At 37.6% G+C, this 12901-nt stretch overlaps 1 protein-coding gene across 1 annotated transcript in view; it reads right to left on the bottom strand.

Moving 5' to 3' along the window:
• AGPS (alkylglycerone phosphate synthase) overlaps positions 1-12901 on the bottom strand; it is a 107812-nt gene that overhangs the window by 90889 nt on the left and 4022 nt on the right. Inside the window, exons 2-6 of the mRNA XM_004701451.2 lie at positions 9079-9169; positions 7171-7291; positions 6998-7072; positions 4083-4154; positions 2505-2584 (exon numbers count right to left, since the gene is read on the bottom strand). Coding sequence (XP_004701508.1) covers positions 2505-2584; positions 4083-4154; positions 6998-7072; positions 7171-7291; positions 9079-9169 — 439 coding nt within the window. The remainder of the gene's footprint in view (positions 1-2504; positions 2585-4082; positions 4155-6997; positions 7073-7170; positions 7292-9078; positions 9170-12901) is intronic.

Genomic DNA, 12901 nt, shown 5'->3' with positions numbered 1-12901 from the left:
CAGGCCGGCTTATACTCCAGTGTGTACGGCAAGCCAGAAAGTCTTTAATTACAAACTGGAACATATACAAGTAACTAGGCATTGTTTAATTCACAGAGCTCGGCCATACTATAATGCCACCCAAGCCAGATGTGATCAATTCCAAATCTTGTAGCCTCCACGTGTGTCCAAGTAGAACTGAGCTCTGAAGGCTTCTCAGTGGCTACTTTTTCAGATGTAGATTGCCAGGCCTTTTGTCCAAAACCCCGAAATCTCCCTGCCAGCAAGTTGCTACTGACTCACAGACATCCTACAGGACAGAGTAGAACGAGTCTTTGGGTTTCCGAGAGTGAAATCCTTTACTGGAACAGAGAACTTAATCTTTCCCCTGGGTGAGTTTGAACTGATGGATATTTTTGTTGTTGTTGTTTAGCAATGTTTAATTCTAAACCACCAAGGTGCTTCTAAATCCAATAAAACCTCCAAACTTTTGGTTAGGAACAGAACATGTTGATTTTTTGTATCACCCAGGGATCTCCATAATACTATTAGTATAAGCATTAAATGAGTATGTAAATGTATTTCTTATTTTTTGTTAGTTAAAACCACCTGTGATAGTTAATGTTGTTTATCCAACTTGATTATGATATGATTCTCAGGGAATTGGCAGACACTATGCAAAATCACCATTCTGTGATCGGATATGAGCAAGCCAATCAGTTAAAAGGAGAGCTCCCTTGGAGTTGAGACCTCCCTCCAGTAGAGAAATGAATGTTCTGGCAAAGTTCTCTCCCTCTAGCTCCTGCATGCTTCTCATCTCACCTCCAGATCTTGGGCCTTGAGCCAACAGAGCCTTCAGCTTGCCCTCTGACACAACGATCTGGAACCTGACAGCCCTACAAATGCATCACTCACTTCCTTGAAGTAGATCTCATTCTACACCCACTCCGCCTTTACTGACATAGTTAGGTTCCAAATCCAGATTGTCCTGCTAAATTGGCATTATATAAGATTCAGGGCCACACCCTGTTTTCAGCACTGTGTCACCTGCCAACTCTGCCCCCTAATCCCCCCCTCCCCATCTCCACCTTTCAATTTGTAGTACCTCTGGTACCTCTTGGGATCAAATAAGAGCAGTGGGACCCCCTTTCTCATCACGAAGCCCACAGGGTGAGGGTGTCAGGTTTTGCCCACCATCTCTCACTGCCCATGCTGGGAGGGACTGTGCTTGTCCTCCATTTTCCCCAGCATGCACAGCCCCTTGTCCTTCCCATCGTGCCCACTCGGTGCTCACTTGGCCTCCCTCTGCCTTACTGCTATCAACCCGGGCCCTTTGTGGCTAGACTATGACATTATGGACAAATGGGAGGTGTTCCATGACTGGTCAGTCACTGTTCCTCTGGTGGCTGACTCATCATCAAAGAACCCTGGTCGGGACGCAGCTCTGAAGGGGCCCAGACCATCAGAGGGTCCACCTGAGAATTTTTTCAAAGGTGTTTCAAGGAGAGAATCACTCAGGAAGTGAACAGTAGACCTATCTACTTATAGATACATTTTGCTGGTTTAGCTCCTTTAGAGAACTTAGATCAAGATACCAACGCTATGATGCTACTCTCTGCAAAGGACACTTTCAAAATAATTTCAAGGTAATGATGGAAAATTCAGGTTTTTCATCCTATAGCAACTATAGAATGGGAAGTATTTAAACCTGTAGAGTGAAAAGACAAAGAAACATATTAACCTGATTGGCCCCTTATATTGTATGTATCTTCTCCCAACAGACTGGCTATTGAGACAATTATGTATTTGACCTAATTCTATACTTTGTACTTAACCAGGTGTCTCAATATATTTTTGGTTAACAAAAGAAAGTGAAAAACGAAAAGAAAACCAATTTTATGAAAGGCTTAGAGAAAACTTTCGAGAAACCTAAAGAAAATAAACAGACTACTATATTCCATCTATTCCACCCAGTATGTTCTATCCAAGTTCATAATGAAAAGAAGAACAAAACCTCTTGTATTACCATATACATCTCATTATAAAACTGGTACAACTCTACTTATATCTCTCGTACCAGAAAGGAGCCCTGGTAGCACATCGGTTAAGCACCACTCTGTAACTGAAAGGTCGGTGATCGGTTATCCAAACCTACCCCGTGGATTTGTGAACAAAAGACCCAGCTACCTGCTTCTCTACATTATAGCCCTGGTGGGTTCTGCCGTCACACAGGGTAGCTGTGATTCAATGACATCCAACATATCAGAAGTACCCTGTGTAAACTCCCGCACAGGACTGAGTGATGAGTACCACCTATCCCTAGCAACTCAGACTGTTTAAGGTGAACTGCATCCACTTTCTCTGTTAAATAAATGTTTTAAAAGGGCATTTAAAATTTTATATTAGAATATCAAGCACCTACTTAAGTGTCAAAACGGACACTATATCCTTTGTTAATAACAACTGAGATTGAGTCATAAAGATGTTTCAAACAGAAAGTTATCTCCCAGTACATTATCACTTACCATCTGTGAAGTATCCAAAGAAATAATTGTTCTTGTCTCATCGGCAGGGCACATCAGGCCGTGTGAAACACTTGTTCCTCCTGCCAAAACAGGAAGTGACAGCTGTCTAAAAATTTTATTTTTACCTATACTCTTAAAGGAAACCCCTAACAGAGTATATAAGTAGTTACACACACTAAGAAAATGATACCTATTTCCACTTTGTAAAAACATGATCTGAAAATGCTAACACGCTAAAAACAAACTCACCTTTATTTTCTGCGGTGTGACAAAGGGAAGAAATGCTATGAAGTGGAAAGCAAAAGGGTGTGACGCCAATCTCAGGGTATGTCACCCTCAACTGGAGGCCCTAGCAATTTATGGAACTCCAAAACCATGGTTAGAAATGTTCTAAAAGCTAATGATTACTGTGCAGAGTTGGCTTAATAGAAAAAAATTTTCCCATCCTATAAAAGAATTAAAGACACCATGACCTCCTCTCTATCATAATCATGAGTCATTTATTATTTAAGAAATTGCTTTATGTTCTCATAACAGATGACTTCAATATATTGTCCAGATTATATAATAAAACAAGTTTGCCTGTTTTGAGGTGAAAAACTGATGGTACTACAAAAGAAACATAAGCATTTAAACAAATTATTGATGTTTTCTTAGTACTGGTTGTCAAAAGAAAAATGTATTTTTGACACCAATAAGGAAGACTATATTTCCAGTTCTTAACCAGATCTCTATCACCCTTTTCAGAATAATTTCTTCAATGATACTTCCATGCATTTTGGAGAGGAAAAAAACGTAGAAGTCACTTTGGGACAAGGTAAGAATTACAGGAGGTGTTGCTCTATAGGGCTCAGCTGAATTTTATAAGGTGAAACCATAACCTATCTGTTCAGAACATATCTGCAATCAGGAACCACTGTTTTCTTGTCAAGTTATTTGAAATCAGAAAAATATTCACAATAAAAAGGAGCACTGTGGTGTACCACCTTCTCCCCCACGCCCACCTCACCGCCAGCCCATGAATGCAACAAGTAAAACATAGCTAAAGCTGAAGCAGCTCTGGGTTTCTTGAGGCCTCATTCCATCAGTGGCAAGGCTGTCAGTGAAATCAAGTTCTTTTGGCTTGTGTAAACTGGTAAAACAATATGGTGGGGAAAAAGATCCAAAGAAACAAAATTCGTCTTAAAAATCAACAAGAGCACTAGTTTTCTGTATTAACAGGCATTACTAATCTGGTCAATATTGAACTGGTTAATCTTTGCTTTGCATAGCATTCATTCTCAAATGGTTATATGTTATTTATAGTTAACCTTCAGGGAAATAAAATTCTCTCCAGAAATGTACAACTTGGAATGTAGTTACTAAAGCAGAACTTGTTTAGGTATGAAATCTCAGCTTCAACTCGACACATATGGAACAAAGCAATGGACTCAAAGTCCATGACATCCCAAACAGTTTAGATGGACTGACTTAGAACAGTAATGAACGTCATACAGTTTGATAATAAGCATATTATACCTATAAAAATGTTTTCAGTCAGTTTATAACATCTTAAAATTCAAAATGTGTAATACCTACCCCCAATTGGTATGATACAAAGGTTATATTTGCATGCTAGATTCACAATCTTAACTACATCATCATGACATGCTGTTGAAAAAAAGGAAAATAAATTAATCACAGGAATATCAAAGACCCTGCAAAATAAGTATCTAGAATGTTCCTTGGCATCTTCATTTTAAACAGGCTGTTTATTAATTTTTTAATGTTTTTCTGAAAACATCTTAGACATACAGAAATGTTGTAAAACTGATACAAAAAAATTTCCTTCGCCCAGCATCCTTAAATATTAACATCTTTTAGAATGATGGTTCAATGATCAAACCTAAGCAATCAATGTGGGTACAATTCTATTAACTACTCTGCCGTCCTTGTTCAACTGTTGCCAATTGTCCTAATGTCCTCCCTCTTTTCTGGATGAGAATAAAATCCAGGACTACACCCTGCAGTTAGTTATCACTCTTCCTTCCTCTTCTTTAAGACAGTTCTTCCATGTGTCTTTCATTCTCCTATCCATGAAATTTTAACAGTTATTGGTCAGTAAAGACTTCATAAACATCCCTCATTTGGGGTTTGTACGGCAGTTCTCCACGATCAAGTTCAGGCTATACATTTTGGACAAGAACTCCACAGAAATAGTGTGCCTTTCTTTGTGCATTATATTTAGATGCACGAGGTAGACATGTCTTATTTCAGGTAATGTTAGCTTTCTTCATTTAGTTATGTTGCATATACTAGGCTTCCTAACAATAAAAAATAAATAAAGCCTACTGCCATCAAGTCAATTCTGACTCATAGCTACCTTCCAGGACACAGGAGACCTGCTCCCTGGAGTTTCCAAAACCATAATCTTTATAGGAACATATCTCATGTCTCATCTCTCTCCCATGGAGTGTCTGATGGGTTCAAACTACTGATCATATGGTTAGCCGCCCAAAGCACAACCCACTATATGCCATGGGGGGGGGGGGGGGGGGGGGGGGGCGGAGGGGGTGGTGTCCTTTAGGATGTTGTGTTTCTGGTGAAATTAATAATTGACTTGTGGGGAGATACTGAAGACTATATAAACATCATGTTTCCATATTTATATCAACAAATTGTAGTATCCATTGAGGCTTTTCCCTTCTGTTGCGGTTTGTTTTGTTGTTGTTTATGACGAATGAATGGTAAATACCAGGAATCCTCAAACTATGGCCCGCGGGTCACATGTGGCCCACCAAGGACATTTATCCGGCCCACTGGGTGTTTTTGCCTGCCTTTTTTTACTTCAAAATAAGATATATGCAGTGTGCATAGGAATTTGTTCATAGTTTTTTTTTTAAACTATAGTCCGGCCCTCCATCGGGTCTGAGGGACAGTGAACTGGCCTACTGTTTAAAAAGTTTAAGAAGCCCTGGTAAATACTATGTATAATGTACTCCACATGCATTCTTTTTTACTGTAAATAACTAAAGAATAAATCAAGGTAAAAGTTATGTTAGTCACGTGGGGAGGATTTTAAATGAGGTGCTACGACTCAATTCGACAGATAATAGGGCATTAATGGAGATTGTTAAAGAGGTGAGAGTAACACAAAAAGGGGAACATTTTAAAGACTGCATCACACAGAGGAAATTTACATACAAATGATGTAAATTTGGAAATTTACTGTTGACAAACTATTTCCAAGGAGTTCTTATACCCAGAGATTCAACAAAATAAACATATACACTTGATTTGTTCAGCAATGCACCCTTCATTCATATAAGACAGCAAAGGGAATCCTTTAGAAAAACAACCGCTCTCAATGCTGTACGGGAGGGACGAGAAAACGAAGGCACAGAAACTCTAAGACTATTGGAAAACCTAGGCATATACTGATTGAGGCCTGACGGAGATTCAAATGGAAAAAATACAAAAGGGCAAAACTGTGAAGGAACTAACCAAAATAGAAATAAACAAATATATATATATATATATAGATATATATATATATATTTTTTCTTTTTTAAATCATTTTATTAGGGGCTCATACAACTATTATCACAATCCATACATACATCAATTGTGTAAAGAGCATTTGTACATTCATTGCCCTCATCATTCTCAAAACATTTCCTCTCCACTTAAGCCCCCGGCATTAGGTACTCATTTTTCCCCTCCCTCCCCGCTCCCCCATCCCTCATGAGCCCTTGATAATTTATAAATTGTTATTTTGTCATATCTTGCCCTGTCCGACGTCTCCCTTCACCCACTTTTCGGTTGTCCGTCCCCCACAAAATAGAAATATTTTACAAAGCACATAATCTGTGTAATGTCCAACTCCATCTGTTTCCCAAACCTGTATTTTTAAAACTCTTTGGATTTCTTAAAGCTAGACATATATTTTCATTATTATATTCTCTTAGTATTTTAATAATCAAACACACACAAAAGCACATTTGAAAGTCCTATTCAGAATATATCAAAGAATGTTCTATAAGGTTTCCTGTGTGAAATTACACTAAATAAATTTTCCTTTTATTACTTCCCAGGAAAAAACAGAGTGAGCCTAAAGCTAAAAGCATTGCTTTGACTTCAGGGTACGTTTTTCTTGTGCAGGAACAATTACATTTCTATACAAACTAAAAAAGACGAAATATTTCTTTCCTAACTAATCCAAAGGCACAGAAGAATTTTTATCACAAGTAGGGGGTAAGTAATTTCATCTCTTTTATATACATGAATTGCACTAAGCTTTTAAATTAACCAAAAAATGCATCTTTCCATTGATATCCCAATATGAATATTTACATTCACAATAGACTTAACTCATCAAAAATAAAACCAATCCTTACCACCTACAACGAAAGGTAATCAGAGATCTAAAAATACAGCTATCTTTATTTTTTACATGCAAAATTTACTTAAGATTTAACAACACTAGATGTAAAAGGGAAAAGAAAAAAACTTACTTGGCCATAAAACTATATCAGGAATTCGCTGAAATATTCCTTCCCTGAGCATAACTATCTCATGAAGACAATGACCTAGTTTTATAGTTTAAAGGAGAAAAAATGCAGAAATATCTTAAATTACAGAACTTTTTAAAATTTAAAATTAATAGTATTCATATAAAGTACTTTACCATGAGCTCTAAATACTCGATCATCTGCGTCTTGTGAATATGAAATATTAGTTTGTTTGAGGTCATGAAGAAAGTCTTCATTTACAATAGAAGGAGGTATATCACTGAGGTTTAGGGATGCCTAGGAAATAAAATTGGTCTCTTTATTTCTAGAAGACAAAATACCTAAAATATTTGACTATCCCTGATAGGAACAATGACTACAAAAGGCACTTTTATTTTCAGCGTTCAAAGCAAGGCAGAAGAGGAAAGGAAAAGGCCAAATAATGTCTATAGAAACCAACTGTGTGATCACAGTTCTCAACCATAAACAGACCGATTAATCCCACTCCAGAGCACAGAGGTTCTGTTTCCCTTAGAGCTCCATGGTCTGGCTTTTCATTGCATTAGGACTGCCATCCAGCAACGGGAAATAACCAAACCACAAACCTTGCATTTCAGAGGAAGGAGGAAGGGAAGGGAAGCCCCTGCACTTCGGCATTATTTCTTACACAAGAAAGTTAAGCATTTTTTTTATCTTACTTATCATACTATACCACTAGATAAAACTTAGCATTTTGAGTTCTATCTTATACTTTGAGTTCTATCTTAAAATTATCAAAAAGAAGTTTCACAAAAATATGAAACACATATTTAAAGGACCACTTTGAATCTTAAAAACATAATTAAATTTAAAGTAATAAGCAACTTCAAGACTAAATCTTCAACTTTAAAGTTAAATCTCTGAGACGCTCGACGAGTAACAAACTTCTCTGTTCAATGAGATGGTCACCACCAAATTTACCAGATTACTATAAGAAAGGCAGGCTAAATTAATCATTTTCATGAAAAGCATCTACTATACTGCCTCATACGTAGGATAAGGTCTATAAAGGCTAGGTAATCAAATATGCAAAAACAAAACAAAACTATGCATGGTATATGGGAAAAAGAAAATTACAGAATATTGAAAGAAAAACACATGGCATTTTCAGAATTTCTTAGTCTCATACTTAGTCCCTACAAAAGGAGAGAGAAATAAAGACAGGAAAAGACCCCCCAAAACCAACCTTTTTCAGAAAAATTAAGGGTCTGAATTGAGGGGGCAGGAATTAATTGCTTAGCCTTATATAATTATTAGGGGGAAAACTATGGATTTATAAATAAACCTATTATGTACTCACTAAGTATCTACCCTATCTCCCATGTTAGATATTAGATGTTAGATAATGTGCTATGACAATAATGACATAAAGACATGATAAATGACTTGTTAGTTTGATAGGTATACACAGTGTAATTTTTCTAATCCCAATTTGTAAAAATAAGCAAAGTAAAATTCACTCATATCTTAATAAATTTTTACTTTTTTATAATTCTGCATATACAAGGGGGCCTCAGAAAGTTTGTGGAAATATCTCATTATCTTATTTCTTTTCCATGAACTTTTTGAAGTCTCCTCATATTCTACATATCCTAATATTAAATGTAGCATTACACTTTTAATGATTCTAAACTAACCCTAGATTACTGTCAGTTTATTAAATAATCTAAAGATTACACCAATTTATACTTTTGTAACTAAGCACTTGCACACGGTTGACTAATTTGAACTTCGATATTGCCCTGTGAGAGGAAGAGGAGGCAGTTATTACTCCCACTTGTCAAATTAGGATACTGGGGCACAAAAAGGGTAAAGAATGTACCACATAAATCTCTGATGAATTCTGAGTTAGCAACTAGATCTGAGGCGCTAAGTAAACTGCCCCTAGAGAGCTTACAATGTCAATAATACTAGATTTCTTAACAAAAAAAATGGCAAACGCATTAAAGCAACTATAACAAATTACATAAATAACTCTATCTAAACACAGCTGGGGGTCTTAAACAAGAAAGTGAACCATGAGATAATCATTCCTATGTGCTTACTTTAGAGGTAGTTTTATGCTCCACGGTTACTCCTAGGATACTTTGGACCCAATCTTTAAAAGCTGGTAAACTCAGGCCACTAAGAGGGTACCTACGGTACAAAGAAGGGAAAATGTTAGAGCTGTGGTTCTCAGCCTTCCTCACGACCCTTTCAGACAGGTCCTCATGTGGTGGTGACCCCCCAACCATAACATTATTTTCGTTGCTACTTCATAACCGTACTTTTGTTACTGTTATAAATCAGGCAATCCCCGTGAAAGGGTTGTTTGAGCCCACAAAGGGGTCGCAACCCACAGGTTGAGAACCACTATGTTAGAGAAAGGTATCTTCGTTTTAATTTGAAGCTTAGATTCTTCTTCCAGTAATGGTCAAGTAGTTCCTGTCAAATCAATCCAAATGAGATGGCTGTTCTTTGGGAAATAAGATTTAGAAAAATCACTGTAGCCACAGTCAGCATTTTTTCACTATTCTGTTTTGGTTCCAGTTCAATTCTCTCCTTGCCACTACTTCAAGTAAGATCAATTTCCTACGATTCTCAAGGATTTGGAAAATCACACTCAATCATTCTTTTCACTATAAAGTTTAAATCGTCTGTTCTTCCCCTCAAAAAATAGAAAATGGGACACCTAAGAATACTGTACTATAGCTCTTTTATTTATTTTGTATGTAAATATTTCAATTATAAAATATTAAAGCAAAGCATACACATAAAACTATGGGAAAATAAAAAAAGGATTTTTACTAAGTAAACTTGCCATGTAAACAGCATCTTAAATACTGACTGATGGCCATTATGTTTCCACCTTTTGTCTACTATGAATAGTACCACAATGAACAGTTTATTTGTGCTTTTGACATTTTAATCCCCTGAATACATTACAAGAGCCCAAGCGGCAAGATGGGGTTAGTGTTGGGCTGCTGACCACAGGTAGGCAGCTAAAGACTACCAACAGCTCATAGGGAGAAAGCTGAGACTATGTGCTCCAAAACCTTATAGAGAGTCACTATGGGCTGGAATCAATTCAATGGCCATTAGTAAATTCTAGCAGTGGGATCACTGGGTCATATGGTAACTTTCTTTTTGAGCATCCACCAAACTGTTTTCCACACCATATCCCCCAACAACGATGGATTACCCAACATCCTGGCAAAGAACCAGAGCATCACTTGCTAGGTGCTGCCGAGTTGATTCCAACACACGGTGACCCTATGTGTAACAGATCAAAACACTTCTCGTCCTGGGCTATCTTCACAAGAGTTGCCAAGCGTGGGTTCACTGTGGCAGCCACTGTGTTAATCTGTCTCCCTGACACTCGTCCTTCTTCTCACTGGCTCTCTACTTCATCAAGCATGAAGTCCTTTTCCAAAATCAGGTCCCCTCCTGGTAATATGGCCAAAGTAAATGAGAGCAAATATCCCCACCCTCATTTCTGTGGAGCATCCTGAATATTTTAAGACAGGTTTGTTCATTTTCTGGCAGATCATGGTATATACAATATTCTCTGTAAACATCATAATTCAAACACGTCTATTTTTATGCAGTAGTCCTTATTACCTGTCCAACTTTGACATGCACTGAAAATACCGGGCTTGGGTCTGGAACACCTTGGTCCCTCCCCAGAGTGACATCTTTATTTCAAACACTTTAACGAGTGTATTTGCAGTAGATTTGTCCAATGCAATACATCATTTGACTTCTTCACTGCTGCTTCCATGGACACAGCTTGTGGGTCCAAGTAAAATGGAATCCATGACAGAATATAACCTTTTCTCCATTTATCACAGCATTGTCTGTTGATCCAGTTGTGAGGGTTTTTGTTTGCTTTATATTGTAGTGTAATCCACACTGAAGGCAATAATCTTTGATTTACATCAGTAAGTGCTTCAAGTCCTCTTTACTTTCAGCAAGCAAGGATGCACAAGTTGTTAATGAGCCTTCCTCCGATCGTGATGCCATACTGCTCTTAATATAGTCTAACTTCTTGGATTATTTGTTCAGCATACAACTGAATAAGCATGGTAAAAGGCTACAACCCTATTAAACAGCCTTCCTGATTTTAAATCACACAAAATGTCCTTGTTCAATTTGAATGACTGATTATATCTTGGTCTATGTGGATTCTGCATGAGCACAATAAAACTTTCTAGCACTCCCATTCTTCTCAATGTTACTCAGTTTGTAATGATCCATATAGACAAATGCTTTGCACAGTCAATAAAACTCAGGAAAATATCTTTCTGGTATTCTCTGCTTTCAGCCAAGATCCATCTGACATCAGCAATGACATCCCACATTCCAAATCTCGTAAAACTGGCTTGAATTTCAGGTAATCTCCTACATACTGTCGCAACAATTTCAACAAAATTTTACTTGTGTAGGATGCTAATGATATTGTTCAATAATTTTCAATAACGGAATTATTTTTCTTTGGAATGAGCACAATTTCGAACTTTTCTAATCATTTGGCCAGGTAAATATCCAAATTTCTTGGCATAATTGACTGCCTAGAGATCTATATCTGACCCCCATGTCACAGCCCCTCTGATATACAATGTACTATGAAACAGGCATAAACAAAATGAAACAAAATGCCCATCACCCATTTGCCAAAATGATACATATCTTAATACAGCATATAGGGTATTGATGAAGCAGGACTTTGATGATCCCTTTACCAATAGTTCATCATACTTGATACAGCTATCTTCTGCTTCCTCAGACACCATGTATTTTCCGACTTGAGACCTAAGGTTACACCTGTGTCTAAAGTAGGGTCCAGTTCATCCAGACTGACACAGTTGACAACTTCAACCTTTCTATCCCGTCATGATTCTGTTGATTGGCCCAGTTCTGAGGAGTTTGATGCCGTGTTCTTCTTCATTTGGTCTAGCTTCTTGAATTACTTCCCAGGACACAAATTGAATGAGTACAGTGAAAGAATGGAACCCTGATGCAAACCTTTCTGATTTAAAATCAGGCACTATTCCCTGGTTCTGTTAAAATAACTGACTCTTGATCTGTGTACAGGTTCTGTACAAGTACAAGTAAATGCCTAGAGATAAAAATCAGACCTTGATCTACTTACAGGCTTTTCTTTCTTTAAAAAATTTTTTTGTCTTTTGATTAATTTATTCTTCTATGGGTCATTGGTTTTCCTTTTTGTAGTCATCACTGTGTTCTCATTTGTCGCCTATCTTGCGATGGCTTGATTTTTGGTGCATATTCTTATCTCTACAGATCTATCTAGATAAGAAAGGCTGGAAGAATAGTCTCGTCTGGAGGAGAAAACAAAGGGACCAACGGTTCCGGGGAGACACGTGAGAGGGGGAGGTGGGGGTAAGGAGGTGGTGCTGACCAACCCAGGGACAGGGGAGCAACAAGTGATCCAAAATCGGTGGCAAGGAGGGTGTGAGAGGCCTGGTAGGGATTCCGCAAGGGCAATGTAACCGAGAGAAATCACTGAAACCCAAATGAAGGCTGAGCATGATAGTGGGACAAGAGGAAAGTAAAAGGAAATAGAGGAAAGAACTAGGGGACAAATGGCATTTATAGAGATCTAAATACTTTCTTCATGTGCATACGCAAATGTGGTGAAGAAAGCATGTACATATGTAAATATATTTATATAGGAGGGTGGGGAAATAGATCTACGTGCATATATGTATAGGTTTAGTATTAAGACAGCAGATGGACATTGGGCCTCCACTCAAGTACTTACTCAATGCAACACGTTGTTCTATTAAATTGGCATTCCAGGATGCTCACCTTCCCGACACAATTGCTGAAGAAAAATGTGTGCATACGCAAATGTGGTGAAGAAAG

Source organism: Echinops telfairi, unplaced genomic scaffold (assembly GCF_000313985.2).
Source record: "Echinops telfairi isolate 266 unplaced genomic scaffold, ASM31398v2 ScPeMD7_3;HRSCAF=10, whole genome shotgun sequence".
In the NCBI taxonomy this organism is placed as follows: domain Eukaryota; kingdom Metazoa; phylum Chordata; class Mammalia; order Afrosoricida; family Tenrecidae; genus Echinops; species Echinops telfairi.
Note: the sequence above shows the minus strand (reverse complement) of the source record. Positions and strands in the feature narration are given on the sequence as shown.